The sequence below is a fragment of the Rhineura floridana genome, chromosome 1, assembly GCF_030035675.1.
Source record: "Rhineura floridana isolate rRhiFlo1 chromosome 1, rRhiFlo1.hap2, whole genome shotgun sequence".
Lineage (NCBI taxonomy): Eukaryota > Metazoa > Chordata > Lepidosauria > Squamata > Rhineuridae > Rhineura > Rhineura floridana.
In genome coordinates, this window is record NC_084480.1 from 222,042,025 (window position 1) to 222,061,710 (window position 19,686).

At 42.2% G+C, this 19,686-nt stretch overlaps 1 protein-coding gene across 3 annotated transcripts in view; it reads right to left on the bottom strand.

Annotated features, from left to right (window-relative positions):
* The window catches only part of NFATC1 (nuclear factor of activated T cells 1), a 205,727-nt gene that overhangs the window by 129,136 nt on the left and 56,905 nt on the right, over positions 1-19,686 (bottom strand). For all 3 annotated transcript variants that reach the window (XM_061594032.1, XM_061594021.1, XM_061594038.1), the window contains exon 3: positions 18,926-19,085. In XM_061594032.1, the coding sequence (XP_061450016.1) occupies positions 18,926-19,085 (160 nt within the window). The remainder of the gene's footprint in view (positions 1-18,925; positions 19,086-19,686) is intronic.

A 19,686-nucleotide genomic window follows, 5' to 3' on the forward strand; every position in this document is an offset into this window, starting at 1 on the left:
TTTTAAATGGATGTTATTTTGTGATTTTACTATATTTCACATTATTACTGCATTTGCAATGTCTACAGTTTCCATGCAAAAATGAAGGCTTGCGGGAGAGGGATAATTGTACATATGATTTGTGTTAGATAAAATATTTGTTTCATTGTTTGCACAGCAATAGCTGCATTTCTCCTCAACCCCTTCATTGTCTCCCAATCTTTCCTCCGCATAGTTCTGTGGAATGGATTAGAATGAAGAAGTACATGGCGTACAAGAGCAATGCAGTGATTTTTTAAAATTGATCAATAGGAGGCATTACATTTTCAGTCTGTAAACATGGAGGCAATTCACCTAATCCCTCTCCCAATTCTAATCCTTTGGATAGTGATGTATCTGCCTGCCATGCTAGTGCTATGTGGCTACTGTAGACATCATGCCCCATTCTAAGCTTTTACATGGCCAGTGGAAATGCTCCCTGTCCAATAGGATTCAAGCCAATTCATGATACAAACATCTGCGCCTCTAGGCAACCTTTGTTTATGGCCTTTATTTCTTGTAAACTACAACAGGAGATTATTTTTGTATGAAACATCAGAATGTATCCTATCTTGTCGCTGTGTTGAAGCCAGTGAACATATGAATATAAGAAACTGCCTTCTACTCAATCAAACTATTAGTCCTTCTAGCTTGGTATTGTTTACCTGGAGATGGATGCCAAGTAGGCCTGGCAACGAGTCCTGCCTGAAACCCTGGGCAGTTACACCCAGTCTGTATAGACAATACCCAGTCAGATGAACCAGAGGTCTGGCTCAATAAAGGAGATGGCATGGATTGAACACAGGCCCCTCTCACAATAATGAGTGATGATCTGGTATAATGGTTAAGAGCATGATCAGCGACCTAGAAATCATCCATTAAAATGTTTCTTCATTCATGAGCCCAATGGTCTATTCAACTACTGTCTCACAGTTCTCCACCTCCCTGTAATATGTGGATATTTCTAGCCTGCCTGACATGCCGGTTAAAAATATGTAAATGTAACAGGCTCCATGTATAGGTTGCCAAAACCCACATTTAGCCACGCTGGCATTTCATTTTATATAGCAGTCATAATGTTCAAAAGGTTCCCACCCCACAAGGACGCAGTTTCTGCACACCACTGTAAAAGCCATCTGGCCATATGGCGCTGGCACAGTCTGGAGCATGCTGCCAGAGCCATATAAAGATGGGAGCTGTCATGCAGAATGCCAACAGCAGAAAGTGCTGTATTGTTTAAACTGGCCCTACCACGAGGTATGTCAATAGCTTCAAGTCCTTAGAAAAACACCATGTAAATTACTACTGTGTCATTCAAAAAGACACAGGCTTGTCATTAACAAGGTCAGTTGTAGGTATCACTGTAAAGAGAAGCCTGCTATCAGAACTTTTATCACACCATTTTCTAAGAATCTGGAACTGAAACTGTGACAGTTTCAAAAAATGCATTGGCACTAGTGCCTTGAAAAAACTGCTTTCTACTCTGAATAGGGATCTGTTTCAAATATATATATTGGATTGATGCAACTCACAGCATTCTTGTGCTGGTACAGAAATAAAAGGGCAGAGGCTGATATTCAATGCTTGCCCCACTCAGAGTAGGCCCATTGAAGTTAGTACACATGACTAACTTAGGTTCATGAATTTCAATGGATCTATTCTGAGTAGGAGAGCCAGTGTAGTGTAGTGGTTAAGGTGTTGGACTATGACTTGGGAGACCAGGGTTCGAATCCCCACATAGCCATGAAGCTCACTGGGTGACCTTGGGCCAGTCACTGCCTCTCAGCCCCATGAAAACCCTATTCATAGGTCGCCATAAGTCAGAATCGACTTGAAGGCAGTACATTTACATTTTATTCTGAGTAGAACTTAGGTGAATACAACCCAAAGTCTTGTCATGGCATCAGAAAATGCATTGATTAAGAACTTTTAAAACAGCAAAGGCCTGTGGATTAGTTTAATTCAGACTATATCTTTTTATCACAAGGAACTGGTCACTATCCACCTATGACTAGTCTAAAAAAACTAAAAAATCTTGCTGCCTTAAACACTTGGCAGGCTGGAATGGGTGAAAGTATGTAAGAAGTGTGACATATTTATTTGCATAGTAGATGTCGTAACAGATTATCTCTCTTATCACCAAGATCTCACTCTCTGCTTCAAGGGAAGACAGATGATGAGCCCGTACTCTTAGCGAAAATCAACATAGTTTCTGTCTAGAAGCAACTCCATACTGCATTCTCACCTTTATGGGTGGGGACTATGAGTCACTAAAATGGAAACATGCATTGTTGTTACACATGGTGTATTAATAGATATATTGTTATGAGCTTCATAGCCTTCTAATCTCGTAACGAATGGAAAAAAGTAAATAACGACAGCATGTTAGCTGCCTTCACCTAGAATTAATGACAGAGCTGAATTCATTCTTCAAAAAATAACACCAATCCAGAAAAAAATTAGTTGTGATTTAGTTTTGTGGATATCTTTACTATTTCATAAAATGGTGGGGCAGAAGTGCTAGGAATAAAACAAATTAAGATAGCTGACTCACAACTGAGCTAAGGTAGCAATCTTAATCCTATTAGTTTGGAAGTAAATACCACTGATGTTACAAGATTTGCCTGGAAAGTGTTAGTATACAATGGAAGTAAATGCCACTGATGTCAAAATGAGTTGCAAATCCTGTTAATTTCAGCAGTACTCGAGAACAACTAACGTTTTCTGGACAAGAATTGATATTTTGTGTGAATGCACTGCACAACCAAATTGCAGCACTCAAAGACTAACTTTTAGGTCACTGGCATTATTACAGAGAAGATAATTAGCTTTGATAGCCCCAACCTGGTGCCCACCAGCTGCTTTGCACCATAACTCCCTTCATCCCTGACCCTTGGCCAGCATGGCTGGGGCTGATGAGAACTTGAGTGTAAAAAAACTATGGAGGCCACCAGTTTGTGGAAGGCTGATCTAACCCATTAATCAATCATATGTATGGGAAGTGAGACTTGCTTACTTAGTGCAAAGAGTTGCAACCTAAACCAATAGTATGAGCAGGCATGACAAAGCCCTAAAATCATGGAAGTTGAAATGAGAGCTGATCAACACTTCAAGGTAGTCTTAAACATTACATCAATATTGTGGGAGCAATTGTACTGTGTGTTCATTTTATGATACTGGTGTAACGTTTAAAGACCAGCTAACATGTGAGGAGGCCCAATAATGTGGGTCCTTATCACCCAATTGTTGCCTAAGCTGTTGGCAAGAATAAGCACTGTTCAAGGCACAGATGGATATTGGTCCATAATCAGACACTGTGAGCAGAGACAGAATTATCTCACAATGATGAGCAGATGGCTAAAAGGTAATGTGAGGGCAAGAGCAACAAACTGCTATTTAATGGCCCCTTAAGACTGCTGGCTTTCCAGGCTGAGCAGAGACATTATAGGCTGTGCTCATAAAATGCTAATAAATCATCATTCCACATAGTCCCAAAAATGTTCCATGCTTCCAAGACTGCAGCTGAAATGCTGCAGCGTGAAATTCCATAACAGAGGAAAAGGTTGCTCTATCTCTTGTTCCCTCCTACCCCAAAGAGTCTGACAACGATATGGTTATACACATATAACAAGTGATCAAATCTATCTATCTATCTATCTATCTATCTATCTATCTATCTATCTATCTATCTATCTATCTATCTATCTATCTATCTATCTATCTATCTATCTATCTATCTATCTATCTATATCCAGATTTATCTAGGGACACACAGGGATAAAAATGCTTCTCAGACAGTTCAATTATCTTTGAAGAAAAGATAAACGTATCGCATTAATCAGATAGAGCTTGTTCGGAAGTCCGTCCAGCATTGCTGGCTGGACCTTTTCTCATAAATTAATGAAATCCAGTCCTCCCAACAAAAACAGGCTTTTGAGGCTGATCTCTACGTTTCTCCCTGCCTGGGAGAAATTTCATCAGTCAAAAAAAAATGTTCTGACTGATTTATATCTGAATAAGCTTCTTTTGAGGCGGGAGCCCGTCTCAAAAGCAGGCACAAGTGAAGTCACCCTTCCCGGAAGTCCCTAGACAGTTCAGTTATCATGGGAAGTATTCACTAACCATATAAAATATAAAAGTAATGTTGGCAATACATTGTCTCTCATCTATGGCTAACAAAGATCAGCCACGAGCTCACTCATGCAGCATGATGAATTTGGTGGTATTCTGCATTGAAACCCCACAAGTTTAATCACCAGTCAAAAAGGAAACAATGAGGAGTAAGAAAGAGGAAGCTAAAAACAGGCATTTTGCCATTTTTAAATCTAGTCAGTTTGGAAAACAGAAGCAAACAGTGCAAATGGTGCACTCTTTGACTTATTCCTGTGGTCTTAGTTAATTCAAGTGCTCATCTATCTCATTCCAATGGTCTCTCTACAGAAAGATAAAGGGCTGTTTAGAAGCACACTGTTTCCTAAAGGAAAAAATAAATTCATAATCCTATACTTTCTAGTGCTGGTCCTTGTTAGTCAAAACAGCACCATCAATCTATAAGGCATCAGCAGGCTTGGGGAACCCAAGGTTTGCAGAAGTACAAAAAAATCAGAGGGGAAGAACCTCCCAAAATCAGCTCAATGTGATCTGAGCACATCCAGGGGCAACAGAATGCTGCCTGACTGTTAGAGGAGAGAGAGAGAGAGAGAGAGAGAGAGAGAGAGAGAGAGAGAGAACGAACAGGGGGAGGGAAATGTAATGGAGTAACATGAAGGAGGCAGAGTTGCAGCCTTATTAGTCAAAATAGCACCATCAATGTACAATGTGAGCCATGACCAGGAGCAATGCACACTGCAACATTTTGTTGCAGGTCCCACTTGTATACTACTAATGGGCACACAGCATCTCGGTTTTCTTTTTCCTCCAAGCACAGCAATCTGAACATTACAACATATGAAATATTTTTTATTTTGTTAAGTGTGTATCATAGACAAGTCCATCCTGTTGTTGTTTTACGCGAGCAATTTTTGCCACGTGTTGGATATAAATGCATTCACGCTATATTACTTGCAAGATAAAAGGCCTTCCATCAGGTTGTTGAGAAGCCCTACAGAACAGCATGAGGCCAAGAGAAAGGGGGAATATGCCAAAGTCGTTTCTCTCATCCCAGTCACAGAAGCCTCTGCTGGATTAAAGAGCCTTCCATAAACTGTTGGCTACAATCAGAATTTAGTCACATTTCTTGACAACTTTGATTCATGAGTCAATTTTTTTCCTAACAAGACCATGTCCTATATGCTACCTCTCCAAAAAAACACACCAATATCAGCTATATTCCAAGCAGCTAGTATGCACCACATAACCTGTGTAACGTTGCTATTAGCATCACTTTCTAAGGGTGCAAAGATCAGCAAGGAAAACAGCTCTGAATATCTCTAAATGCTATACTGACTAGGGGGTGGGGTGGGGAGGAGTACAGGGAATCATGAACCTGATCCATAGCCTCCTACCTATTCCCATGGCACTTTCTGCCCAAACTGCCCCACCCTAATTATGCCATCTAGATTTCACTGATATCTATAATTAACAATGCGTAATAACATAAGCTTTCCATTTCTATCAGTCATTTCAGCCCTCCCCCATCAGCCCAACCCTACCTAGTATTATCAGTTCCTGTATCATTAAAAATGGTTCTAAAACATGCCCAAACCTCCCTCTCCATCCTAATGTTGGCTGCCGTAAAGACAAATGCTCACCCTTTCTAAAGTTGCCAACTTTTTTTTACTAGGCCTGCTCCTGTGCCTTTAATAATACTTCATACAGAAAAAGGTGAAACTTTTCCCATTGCACACCAAGAAAAGGTTCACCTGCTAAATTCCTGCATGCAAGCATTATTTTTAAATGCACAGGTGTAGGATCACCAAAAATACTGGCAAGCCTAAACCTATCCCATCTACACACAACCACCCGACTAATCCTGCTTCTCCTTCAGAGCTTTCCGGGCCCGTAGCAACTAAAGTTACCCTGAGGAGAGGAAAATAACACCAATATAGTACAATGCAGCAATATTTTACAACAGATGAGTCACTTTTGTAAAGAGACCACAGCAGAACAACTACTGTAGATGAAACTTCAAGAGTGGGGTGGGAAATGCTTTAATCCAGGGAGGATACACACCACAGAATTGTATTTTCAAGCCTGCAGTTAACAGTTACACACTTCAAATGTGTGTGGGGGGGGGCTGTTCTGTGATGTCTGGCAGGCAGTGCTGCTCTGGTGGGACTTGTCAGCCATTTTAGCTCTTAACTAGGCTCAATTCACATTTACGTGGTGATGATGTTATCAAAAATTAGTGTTTCTCAAGCTGTGGGCACGGGACTATCAGCGGACTGGGCCTTAGCTCCCTATCCAGTAGGTTGCAATACACAGCAGCCTGCCCTGCCTCTGACTGTGTCAGCAGCCGTTCCCGGCATCTGTGCAGCACATAGGCATGTGTGGAAGCAGGAACTGGTTAGAGGCTGTTGCGTGCAGGTAGAAGGGAGGAAAGAAAGGGAGGAAACAAAGGGGCAGAGTGACTGGGCAAAGGCAAGAGAATGAGGAGAAACAATGGGGAGAGGGAACGGTAAAGACTAACCCAATCCTCCTTCCTTCCCACTTGGTCTCTCGTTGAGTCAGAAAGCCTTTTCTAAGACTAGGAATAGGTGAGAAATTTGATTTGGTGCACATTTCAAGCCAAATCTATCAAATTTGCTTCTGAAACAATATGAGAACCAAAACACAGACGACTTTTGTAATTCACACTTATTTGAATTTTGCAATGCAGTTCGCCAACCAATTTTTGCACTGCAGAAATGCATATGTTAGGAAAAAGTGTGCATATGAATGAATATGAGTGAAAAGAACATACAAAAATGCATTATATGATGAGAAATTGTTTGCAAAAATGTGTACATTAATCAACACTGCCCACAAAAATATGCTTATTAGGAGAAATTTGCACTAAAATGCTGGAGAATTTTCATGATTTTTTTAAAATTGCAAATTGCTGCAGAAATGTGGAAAACTGAATTGAAGATTGGAAAGATGAGAAACTGAGAGAAACCAAAATTGACCGATCTTTCCATCCTCACCCAAGACTCCAAGGTGACAGCCACCATCACAACCTCTGAGGAAGAAGAAAAACAACCAAGAATTCAGGCAGCGGTGTGGAACCTGAACAGTCAAGGTGTGTGTATACCCATGCAAAGGGAAATGGGAAGATAAGGTAGAAATGAATAACGGCAGCTGTGGGATGGGGAAAAAGAAGGAAGGATATCCCTCCTGAGGGACAAGGGCCAGAGGGTATGTTGAAAGAAACGAGAAAGAGAAAAATAGATCTGTATTTTTAGAAGGGGGTAAAAAAGAGGGGAAGCTGCTATAGGAGAAAGAAGTGAATGTAAAAAGAGCAGGGATGAAAAAAACTGGCCATTTGTGTTGGGTATAAATTAAGTATGGAAGAAAAGAAGAAATAACAGAGGATCAGTAAAAACAGTTTGAGAGGCAGAAATAAGAAATAAAAAGTTATCTCTGCTTACAGTCTCTGGATCAAGAGGTTCTGCCTAAAATGGGGAGATTCAGTGATGATGCCTCCAGAGCCAGTGTCTGTACTTAACTTGAGGAAATCTGAACTATGGAACGCCCTGCCACAAAGAAATTGCTGTCGGTATGATGCCACCACTTATTATGTTAAACTCCATCTCCTGCTGCTTTCTGACTGGCTCTGTGCCTGCACCACCATTTTATGATTGGTGGGCTTCAGTAATGTTCAATACTCTCAAGTTGGCCTTGGGATAGAAAGTTTGAGAACTTCTGGCCTAAATCATTATTGCATTATTCCGAAAACAGAAGAAATCTCCCGTTGTTGTTTTACGGTGTACACAATCCCCAACTAGCCATCTGGTTCAGTCTAACATGTCCCAGCAATAAAGTGACCAGGAGATACACTGGGGCACTAGCTCACCCTGTTTCAGTCTATTTTATTTTCACTCTGAAATGCTTCATTCAGCCTTGACACAGTCTCTTATGTAGTTCTAGAGCTTGGAACAATCATTTATTGGTCTTGATGTGATCCAACTGGTTATCTAAAAATAGTGTTTTACCTATGTAAACGTCTGTCATTCTGAGAGACCAACACAACATACCATCTCTCAAGTCTCAACAGGCTTCATGATGGTAATCCTCAGCATTTCTACTTTTTGAAGAAAGAATTTTTGGGAAGCATAGATAGCTAACCTTAGGCAGCTTTGGCTATATAGTAATCCCATGAAGCTGGCTGTATTAGAGCTAATCAACTTTCCCCACCCCATATAATTCACTAATGATACACCCCCCCACTCCCATTTGTTAGATTTATGGCAGCAATAATATTCATGAAACATCTGCCAGGCTATTCTCCTTTTCAATTTTGATTATCTGTCTGCTACTTTGTGGTTAGCTTTAACTATGCAGAGGCAAGATGTGTGAAAGCCATTCAGCTTAGATTTATTCTTAAGAAGTACCGTCTGTCTAAAACCATAACTATAAACTTAGGCTCCCTGTCTGGACTGTAGTACAGTTCTGTGGCTGCACACTATTAATTTCAACCTGGCTAACAGGTGCTTGCCAATTTCTGTATATTCTCAACATGAGGAAGGATTACATTTCCCTCTGGTTGAAAAGGTAACATTTTCTTTCAAGTGCCAGTTACAAAAAGCATATGAGGGAAGCCTGCTGTGCTAAGAGAAATTGGATCACTGTGTACCAATAAGTCTGTCTAGCTGCACTTCACTTAATACTTTTTTTAGACTGTCACTTGGGTTTGCACATCTAAAAGCAGGTTGCACCTCACTTCAGCAAAGCAACTGATTATCAGTAACTGAGCAGAATAGTTTCTTTGAACATCACAGGATTGCCTACAGGGTCACTGTGATTTGTTGGGTGATGCTTTGACATGACAGGCAAAACAAGCCACATTTCTAATGGTACGTTCACACAAACTGCCAATTTCAGCTCTTTTTTTGCTGATTTTGAAGGGGCATCTAAAGGCACATGTGCTATTGTTTTAAAATTCTTATACTATGTGTAATGAGGCCCCAATTAGATTAATATTTGCAACCTATTGTCCTAAAAACTTTTTTTCAACTCAAAGTGGTTCACAAAAATGATTAAAAGCATAATAAAAAGAGTCCATATAATTTAAAACCTCTAGAAGATTGTGATTTTAATGAGCAGCAGCTTAATTCATCAAATAGCAAATGCCTGATACGTATAAAGAAAGACCCCCATTGAGTGAAGTAGGACTTGCTTCTGAGTAAATGTGCATGGAACCAGGTTCTCAAAAAAAAAGCAGCTTCAGCCCAAATCCCAAAAGAGCCAGCAGCACCACTGGCTAGGATGGACTATCAAGCTTCCTTAAAATTTGCTGAGCTGTTTTCTTATTTGTGTGACAAAGAAATGCCATTATCACAGGGGTGTCCTCTTGAATCCCTACAGGACACTGGAAAATGCATGAAGCGGTTGGGAGTTCATACTGAATGGCCACAACTACAATGTGTGTGCCAGTCATGCCCCACCTGTTGAAAGTTCACCAGCTATGTGAAGGGGCCCTAAATATATATAAATGTACATGTGTACAACTCGATGTGAGGAGAGGATTCTGATTGTATATCTCTAGTGTCCCTTCAAAAACTGAATGCACATCTGACAGGGGGCAAGGCTGGCATAAGTAGTGACAAGGGAACAGTGGAACACAGCAGAACCATGCACCCTGTCATGCATTCTTTCAATGCATGAAGGGGCTGGATTTAACCACTTAGGAAACACCCTGCAAGAAGAAGCCCTCCTGACCCATGAATCTGATTTCTCTCTCGGGCCTTGTCAGCTTTATTAAATGTTCTAATACTCTATTTATTCTTTTGTCAGTGTTGGTAAAGGCTTTAAACATTCTTCAGTATATAGATTTTTATCTCTTCCACAGTGTTTCATTGTGAAAACACTGTCAAAAGCAGACAAAACGTGCTTCAGAGTTAAAATTTAGATGTCTTATCTTTATTGTTAAAGCCTGTGGTAATGCTCATACTTCCCCAGTGTTAAAGGTGGGACCAAGAAACTGAATGGAATTAACTGAAATGAGTGCCTCAGGACATGTCTACACAGCAGCTGCCCCCACTATCTCCTCCCCACTCCTCCCTTTGGACAAGTGAGCAAACAACTCAGGAAGTCTTCCATAAACTATAGGTTCCAGTTTTGTCCTAACTGGGAAGCTATGGTTAATGGCTTTGGAACAAACCAGGACACAAACAAAGCCATGCTGCTTCCTAATTTTTTTCTGGACAGGCACACCAAGAAAAGGACAAAGAACTGAAAAACACTGAAAGATAAAACGTGAAGTAAAAGGCAAGTCCAAAACACTCTTCTCCACTCACTACCAAATGGAGGGACTGTCAGCTCTAACCCTCGATTACCCTTTACTTCCTCTTCTGTTTCCTGTGCACAGAGACTCAATGCTCCAGCGCTAACATACAGCATATTTTCATGCTCAAGTGCTATGGGGTATGGACACACCATTGGAGAAATGAAATTAGTTCCTAAGCCCACACAGGACAGTGGTAGAAGGGCAGGATTTGAAATCAAAAATCTTCAGCTCTCAAAATAGAAGACTCTTTTTCTTCCTTTGTAAAGGACTAAATATCTGAGGGGGATTATGATTAGCAACACAGTTTTATGAGACAGGGCATAGAACACTTTGCCAAGTATTACCTCACCATGGCCAATTAACCAGCACCTTTGATTAGCCAGTGTTCTCAAAATATTTTTAGCTCTTTCTAGGTGTGTCAGCTCATCTCACTCTTCAAGCATTTAGAAATCCTTATGATAACTTGGGGCTGCCATGGTAGCCAAACAGTCAAACAAGTAAAGAGCAAACATGTAGGAGTGAGAAGTTAGATTAAGTGTACAGGTGAGTTTTAAGCATATTCACTCCGAAGACAGCAAACAAGAATAAAATGCTGAGGGCATGAGGCTAAGGTACCTCCCTATAAACAGGTGACATCCATCTCCTCACTAGTTATCTAGCTTGGTTTAATAATGCTGGGAAAGAGAGATATGGCTAAACAAGGAATTAAGTGAGGAAAACAAGGAATTAAGCTCAATTGAACTAAATGTAATGTTCATGCAATGCTGTATGATGTAATGGACAACCCAGCTGTATCAATTGCAAAGACAACGTATGCATATGACTGTTGCTTTGTTTTGGCATGCTGAAAATTGTAATCGACTAAAAAGAAGTGGGAAGCAAAATAATGCATGGCTCAAAATATGCTGAACCAACACAGAAATGAAAACAAAATACTACATCAAACAGAGACTGCTGTAGGACGCAGCACCTGTACTTTTTATAGTTGTGTTCAAGAAGGAATATCAGCAGGGATGGCATTTATCACCTCTACAATAACTGGATATAAAACACTTCCAGTTATACTTCTTCCTTCCCACATTCTTAAAACCAACACAGAGAAATGACCACAGACTCACTGTGAGGGCTCACATCTCAGGTGGCACAGTCCCAGCCTGGTTTCCACGGCTAGGTATCAGAATCCCTTCTGCCTAAAGCCCAGATGTGGATAGGCTCACATCATTACTGCCACTGTGCCCTTTGCCTCTTTGCCCAGTCTGCCTACTCAGCAGGCCTTATGGACCATAGCGGGGTCTTTCCTGAAGACAGAGGATATCAGTAGGAACTGGCAATTAACAGCAAGGGAAGACTTGCCTCCATCACGTTCCAGCTGCTCAGCCCCACTCCTTGCCTTAGAGGACATCAGTGTAGACGGAGGCCAAAGAGCAACAGCAGGAAAGACCAAAGGCAGAGGGAATGAAATGTCACCTGAATAGTCTGGGCACCATAGGGATGCCATGATATTTCTATTCCCGATACCAGACTTAAATGTGGTTTTTATCATGAGAATCTTTTGTAAGCCACTTTGAGAGCCTTTCAGGCTATAACACAGGATATAAATATTCTAAAGAAACAAGCAAACTTTTGGATAGCTGGGCTATGCTCCTGGTGTCTACTCAGGCTTCTGCCATTGTGCTACCTGCCCCTCCCATGCCCAGCACTTTGACATCTGATAGATTCTGCCTTCTCTCGTGGGCAGGGGCACAGTTTAGATTTTGGGTTGGCATGAGTCAGGATGCCTGCATGTTGGCATCCATTCTAACTCAGCTTTGCAATTGAAAACTTATGACTGGGCCAACTGGGCCATGGAACTTCTAGGAGACTGTGAGCAGGAGTAGTGTAGCTCCTGACATTCACATCTTTGGAATATGTAAATGCTCAGATATGAATAATTTTGATTCACATTTAAATACTGGAATGTATGGATGTGGAGAATTTTGGGATTTGAATTTTTAGTGCTGCATTCTTAATAGAGCAGCGAGCAGTCTCCGGGGGGTTGGGGTGGATTTTGTTTTCTGTTATTAGTAGGGTAGGCCTGTCCTCCAGGCAACAGGGATAGGGGCGTGTGTAAACCAAGGGGGGAGGTGTCAGAGAAGGATGGGGACAAAGTCATACCAAGGTTGGGCGGCAGGCACTGGATTGATGCTAGGGTCAGACCACGTCAGGTTAGAGGAACAAGGGATAGATGCGTAATATCCATCCCCTGTTCCGGGTCTGCCCAAACCCAGAAGTCAACTGGGAGACGCAGGATTCCTACCGACCTTCGACTGCTGCTGTGTAATGCCAGGTCTGTAACGCAAAAAACATCTATCATCCATGATATGATTCTAGATGAGTGTGCAGACCTGGTGTGTATTACGGAAACCTGGTTGGACGAGGCCTCAGCACCCATTCTTGGAGCCATGTGTCCACCAGGTTTCCATTATGCGCAGCAACCGAGGGTCGGAAGGCGGGGAGGGGGTGTGGCAGTCATCTACTGGTCTTCACCAGGCCTCCGCTCCCAAGGACCAAGTTTGTTGACTGCATGTACTGGAGGTTGGGCCCGAAGGGCAGTTTAGGGAGCCTGCTTGTGTACCGCCCGCCGGCTGCACGGCAGACTCCCTGACCGAGGTGCTTGAGGTGGTCTCGGATGTACGAACGCTGTCCCCAGAATTGTTAGTATTGGGAGACTTCAACGTGCATGCCGAGACCACTCTCATTGGAGCCCCTCGGGATTTCCTAGAAACCATGGCTTCTTGGGAACTGTGCCTTAGTAATACTGAGCCCACACATGTAGCCGGTCATGCTCTCGACCTTGTATTTGTCCTGGGAGTGGAGGGGAGTGGTCTGAAGTTGGGGGCTATTTCTTCGACCCCCATGTCATGGTCAGACCACTATCTGGTGAACTTTGTTCTCTCAATGCCACACACCCTCCGCAGGGGCAAAGGACCTATTAAAATGGTCCGCCCCAGGCGCCTGATGGATCCTGATGGATTCCTGACTGCCCTTGGGGAATGGGAACCTGCTGAAGGTCGCCTGGTCGAAACACTGGTGACGGAATGGAATGAGGGAATCACCAGTGCATTAGACCAGGTGGCTCCGAAACGTCCTCTCCCCCTGAATAGAACTCAGACAGCACCGTGGTACACACCCCGGTTGCGTAGTCTGAGACAGGAGGTGAGACGACTAGAATGCCGGTGGCGGAAATCCCGTTCTGAAGATGTCCGAACACAGGTTAGAGCAGCAATAGCTGCCTACCAGGTGGCAATAAAGGCAACAAAGAAGGATTTCTTTGCTGCCTCTATTGCATCCGCAGAGTGCTGTCCCAGGAAGCTGTTCCAGGTGGTCCGAAGCCTGGTCGGTCCAGTCGCTCAGGAACCCCTGGAACGTTCTTCCTGTGACAAATTGGCAAAGCACTTTGCGGATAAAGTCGAACATCTAAAGAACTCGATTCCGTACGCCGTGGATGCGGTAGATGATCCTGAGTTGGCCAGCTGCAATCCGGTTTCATGGGATCTGTTTCAGCCTCTTCCTTCTGAGGATGTGGACAAGGTACTTTCAACTGTAAAGCCTACCACCTGTCTGACTGATCCTGGCCCATCATGGTTCCTCGTGAACTGTAAAGAAAGATTGGGCGAAGGGATTAGGGCGGTGGTAAATGCATCCTTGAAGGAGGGTGTAATGCCACCGGCCCTCAAGGAGGAAATTGTAAGACCTATCTTGAAAAAGTCCTCCTTGGATCGCCAAGTTTTGAACAACTTTCGCCCTATTTCGAATTTACCATTCTTGGGCAAGATCATTGAGCAAGTGGTGGCAAATCAGCTGTCAGCACACTTGGAGGAAGCGGATTATTTGGATCCATACCAATCGGGTTTCAGGACTGGACATGGTACTGAAACAGTCTTGGTCGCTTTGGTTGATGATATGAGGAGGGCTATGGATAGGGGAGAATTCACCTTCCTTGTCCTCCTGGATCTCTCAGCGGCTTTTGATACCATTGACCACGGTATCCTGTTAGATCGCCTGGGAGGGTTGGGAATAGGAGGCACTGTTTTACAGTGGTTCCGTTCCTTTCTCTCTGACAGGCATCAACAGGTAGCATTGGGGGATGAGATTTCAGACCCTTGGCCTCTCACTTGTGGAGTGCCACAGGGTTCTATTCTCTCTCCCATGCTATTTAACATCTATTTAAAACCGCTGGGTGGTATCATCAGGAGATTTGGGCTGCGGTGTCACCAATATGCTGATGACACGCAGCTCTATCTCTCGTTTAAATCTTCACCGGAGTTGGCTGTAGAGACCTTGTCCAAGTGCCTGGAATCCATGAGTGGATGGATGGGAAGAAACAGGCTGAAGCTCAATCCTGATAAAACCGAGGTACTGCTTGTGGGTGACAGGGGAAAGTTGGGTATTGTTGACCTGGAACTCAATGGGGTAAGATTGCCCCTGAAGGATCAGGTCCGCAGCCTCGGGGTTATTCTTGACTCCAAGCTGTCCATGGAGGCTCAGATTTCGGCAGTGAGCCGGGCAGCTTGGTATCAGTTACACCTGATACGGAGGCTGCAACCCTACCTCCCTGCTCATCAGCTCCCACTGGTAGTGCATGCACTGGTCACCTCTCGACTGGACTACTGCAATGCGCTCTACATGGGGCTACCCTTGAAAACGACCCGGAAACTACAGCTGGTACAAAATGCGGCGGCCCGTTTACTTACAAATAGCCGCCGCCGTGATCACATTACGCCGGTGTTAGTTCATCTACACTGGCTTCCAGTTGCTTTCTGGGCCCAATTCAAGGTGTTGGTATTAACCTTTAAAGCCCTATACGGTCTCGGCCCAGTTTACCTGAAGGAGCACCTCCAGTACCACCAACTTAGCCGCCTGACTAGATCAGCCACGCAGGGCCTTCTCTCAGTACCACCAATGAAAACAGCTAGGTTGGCGGGGACAAGAGAGAGGGCATTTTCAGTGGCGGCCCCCACTCTCTGGAACTCCCTCCTGTTCAATCTTCGACATGCCCCTTCCCTGGATGCATTCCGCCGAGCATGAAAAACCTGGCTCTTTGGACAGGCCTTCGGGACCTCCGGGGTGGGCTAAGCTTTTATCACTATTACTGAACGCCCGTTGTTTACATACTGTTTTATGCTGTAATTTAATCCTTTATTGTCGACTGTATTGTATTACTATGTATTTTAAATCGTATTTTAAATTGTATTTTACTGGAATTTAATTGTGTACGTCGCCTAGAGTGGCCTTCGCCAGATAGGCGACACAAAATTAAATTATTATTTATTATTATGAACTATCAGTAATTTCATATAAACCACACAGAGGTTTTTGAAAAAATTAAGAGGTAAATCTTGTTAAATAAAAAAATAAAAACTCAATGGAGACTGTTGGCCGCTAGGAATAAAACAAAAATACTTGGGGAACCCCCATCCCCTCAAAATCCTATCTTTCCTATCCTATCTTTTTTGAGGCAGGAGAGCAAAGAAAACTCAATTTATCACACAAACTAGAAGCTAGATTATCTCCTTCATTACCCTCACTGATCTGACACTGGGCTTTCCTCTTTTCCTTTCTACTTTTTAACTGCTCCCCCCCCTTTTCTGCCACCTTGTCTATGCAAAGACATACAGGATGCTTCAATTTATTTCCACACACTACAGCAAGAGATTGCAGGGGAGTGCCTGGACACATTTAGCCCAATTAAATGTTTGTGCTGTAGTCTGTTTAATGGTAATTTTAAATGTCAAAGTGGCCACTGTGAATTGATGCCTCCTGTCTGCTAACTGCCTAGTGCAAGGAAATGTAGAGTACATAATAATGAACAAGTGTATCACTACAATTTTTTATCTTAAACATGACTTTTTTATTTTATTTTAAATACATGAATAATAAGATAGGAACTGTGAAATTTGCACAGTGAAATGTGCTAAAGAAGCTAAACAATAACAACAATTTTTAGTAAAAAATTGAAACCTCAACTGTGTATGATTTGGTTCATCTTCTATTTAGCTTTCTCTCTGGAATCCAAAACTTAAAATTATTCCCAGCTGAAAACCGCTTCAAGCTTTCATCAGTTTTTTTCAAAGAAGAGCAAACTTCAAGTAAGACCCCCCCCCAAAAAAAACTATTAAATAAGTGCAGGCTGCATGAGAGAAATTCTGGGACCCATCAAAGCAAATCTTTTATGAGCTTCCACTCTTCCAACTGTCTAACCCACCAGCTAGCCCTATTCTTTACACGGGTGTATACTGACTCTCTTGCCTGCTTGCGGAGGGGCTGTAGCTCAGTGGTAGAGCACATGCTTCCCATGCAGAAGGGCCCAGGACAAATCCTAGAACCTCTAGTTGAGAAAAGACTCCTGCCTGAAACCGTGGACAGCCCCTGCTAGTCAGGATTAGACTGAGCTAGATAGACCAACACCCTGACTTGGGCTAAGGCAGCTTCCAATGTCTCCTCCTTTTGCTCTGCAGAGGGGAGACATTTACAAAAAAATCTAGCAAATGAACTGAAGCTGTCCACGGCATAAAGCAATTGACAAGCATTCACAGACACCCCTCCCTCCTCTTTCCTATAGAACAGCTTTTACAAGGAAAGTCTCCAAGAACGTGGTTGAAGGAGGATTGGATGGTAAGGGAATCATCATTATCTCTGAATGCAAGTTGTCAGACCCAATGCAATTTCCTTGATTTATGTTCAAGGAGGCTTGCAACAACTACAAAAACAAAAATATAAAATCCAGTTTCAAACAACAGTAGTGAAAAAAACAGCAACCTTCAACCATTAAAAGCCTGGGAGAACAAATAATTTTAATGACACTTAAAAGGATACAAAGTCAGTGACAGATGGATATTTCTAGGAAGGAAATTCTATAAATGGACTATCACAACAGACAGCATCTGTCAAACTTCTAGATCAAAGATGATCTCAACGAATGGGGAAGTTTTGGTCAGGCTTTCCGATGTGCAATGCAGGTTCCTCAGCATGGCAATACAAAGCCATTTAGTGCTAAAGTTGGCCTTTATAGTTATATCAATCCCTGAATATGCCCATTAAAATTAAAATTAACACAGGAAACAGAATACACTTCATGTACACTATACATACTGACTAAAAACAGCAGGATGCAATGGCTTATGATGACACTACACAGCTCTTGTATAAAGCACCATTAAATGCCCCTAAGCTCACTGAATTCAATGGGCTTGGGTATGTCTAACTCTGCAAAGGATCAGGAGATAGTCATCACCTACAAGTCCAAACTAGGAGGATCTCATGGTATACAAATGCAAACTTGCCATAGACTTCAATGAAATTTCTTACATAAGGAAGGAAATCAAGGTGTTGCCTCTTTTAAATGTGTTCCATTATACAGTAGATAGAATCATATTTCAGCTGCAGAGATTTGACCGCATACAGTTAGATCTGTAGCTTTATGGGTACAACAGTAGACAAAGAGTAGACAAAGAGAGCTTGCTTGCCAATTCTGCATTTTTCAGACTGGAAAAGCTTATTTTCATTGATTGAAACAAAATGCAACATCCTCTGAAAATATTTATGAAAGAAAACCCATTCCACCTAACAGACAATTGCAATGCAATATGATTATACAGTAAGAGAAAGCTCATTGCTTTTTTCTCATGAAGTCTTATTACAATCTTATGCATGCATCAACTTCAATGAAAATATCATAGATGTAACAACCCAGAAATACACTGAGAAATATATTATATTACACTGAGACTTTAATTTTGGACACAGGAGTGTGGAGCCAATACCGTGAGATACATTGTTGCATATTCTGAATAAGTGCAGCATTAAGGAGACAGGGAAGTTGCTCTGGGTATTGTAGTGCAATTGTTATTACTCACCTACCATCTTTGTCTTCTTATGTACATTTTCTGAGTACATATTACAACAGTGGTATACGGCTGTTGCTGAAAATGTTTATTCATGTTGCTGTACGTAATGCATGGGGATGACCATATAGATCAGCATGAAAAGTCTCTATGCTGGTTCTGAGCCTTATTTGGAGCTAGAAGTGTTCATGTACACTCATATACAGAGGTAGCCTAATCTACGCCCACTGAAATCAATGGTTTTAAGCACACATAACTCTGCATAGGATTGCAGCCTTGGTGGTATTCCAAGTGGTAAGCCACCTACATACTTACCAGCAGCAAACAGAAGCATTTTGATAGTAACCACATTACTGTGGTAATGTATCAAGCAGCCCATAGGGCACACAATCAGACTTTTGAGGCCTGTTATTGTTGAGCCCAGTGCAAGAGAGTACTTACATGCAATACTAGATTACTGCCTCAACAAAGGAAAGACTTTACCATATGGAGGGTGCATACTAACCATGTCATCAAAACATTTTTGGATTTACAAAAGATATGCATATATGTTCCTGCCAAAACAAACAATCTTAGCTGCAGGAAGAAATGCTATTACCTGCACCACTGGATGTCCCCCAGCAGATGCCTTGACAGCCCCTCGACTCCCTTCAGTCTCATAATGGGCTCTGTGATGGGACTTAGGCTGCACTTCAATCCGAAGTTCATAAGGTCCTGAGTGAGATGGCAACTGCCAGTCCAGAGCAGGCAAGGATGGGCTGTAATGGAAAACAACAGGGATTAAATATTAACATCAAGTCTGCTATCATAAACCACAAGAATCTGGCTCTATTACTTTAGAGACCACGTTTAGCAGTTCATCCTTCACCATCTTACACTTAAAATTTCATCAATAGAGATAATGGTATGACATAAGTAATTTAAAAGGTAATGGTTATTTTATGAAGATTTATGGATGACACATATATGATAGGCCAGATGCAATCAGATGCTTAAACAAAATGGAAAACATTTTAAGTTTGGTTTTAAAAACATACTTAATGCATCAGCCATTAATCAAAATTGACAAATGTAGGTAAGTAAGATAGGGCTGGGGAATGGGAAACTATTTTCAGTTGTACTCTGGGTGGAGGGGGGGCTTCAGAACTCCATTTACATTCATTCAATTTTCTATCTGATTACATTACTAGGAGCAATGAAAATTCTTCAGTTGACTTCAGCTATAAATTGATCAAGCAAAGCTCCTTTTCAGTAAGGATGTGCCTTTGCTCTGTTCAGCACAGGCAAGCTGCATGGTGGACTGGCTTCAGCTAGCAATGATTCCCTGCCTTCCTATACTGTTATTGTGGAGAGTCCATG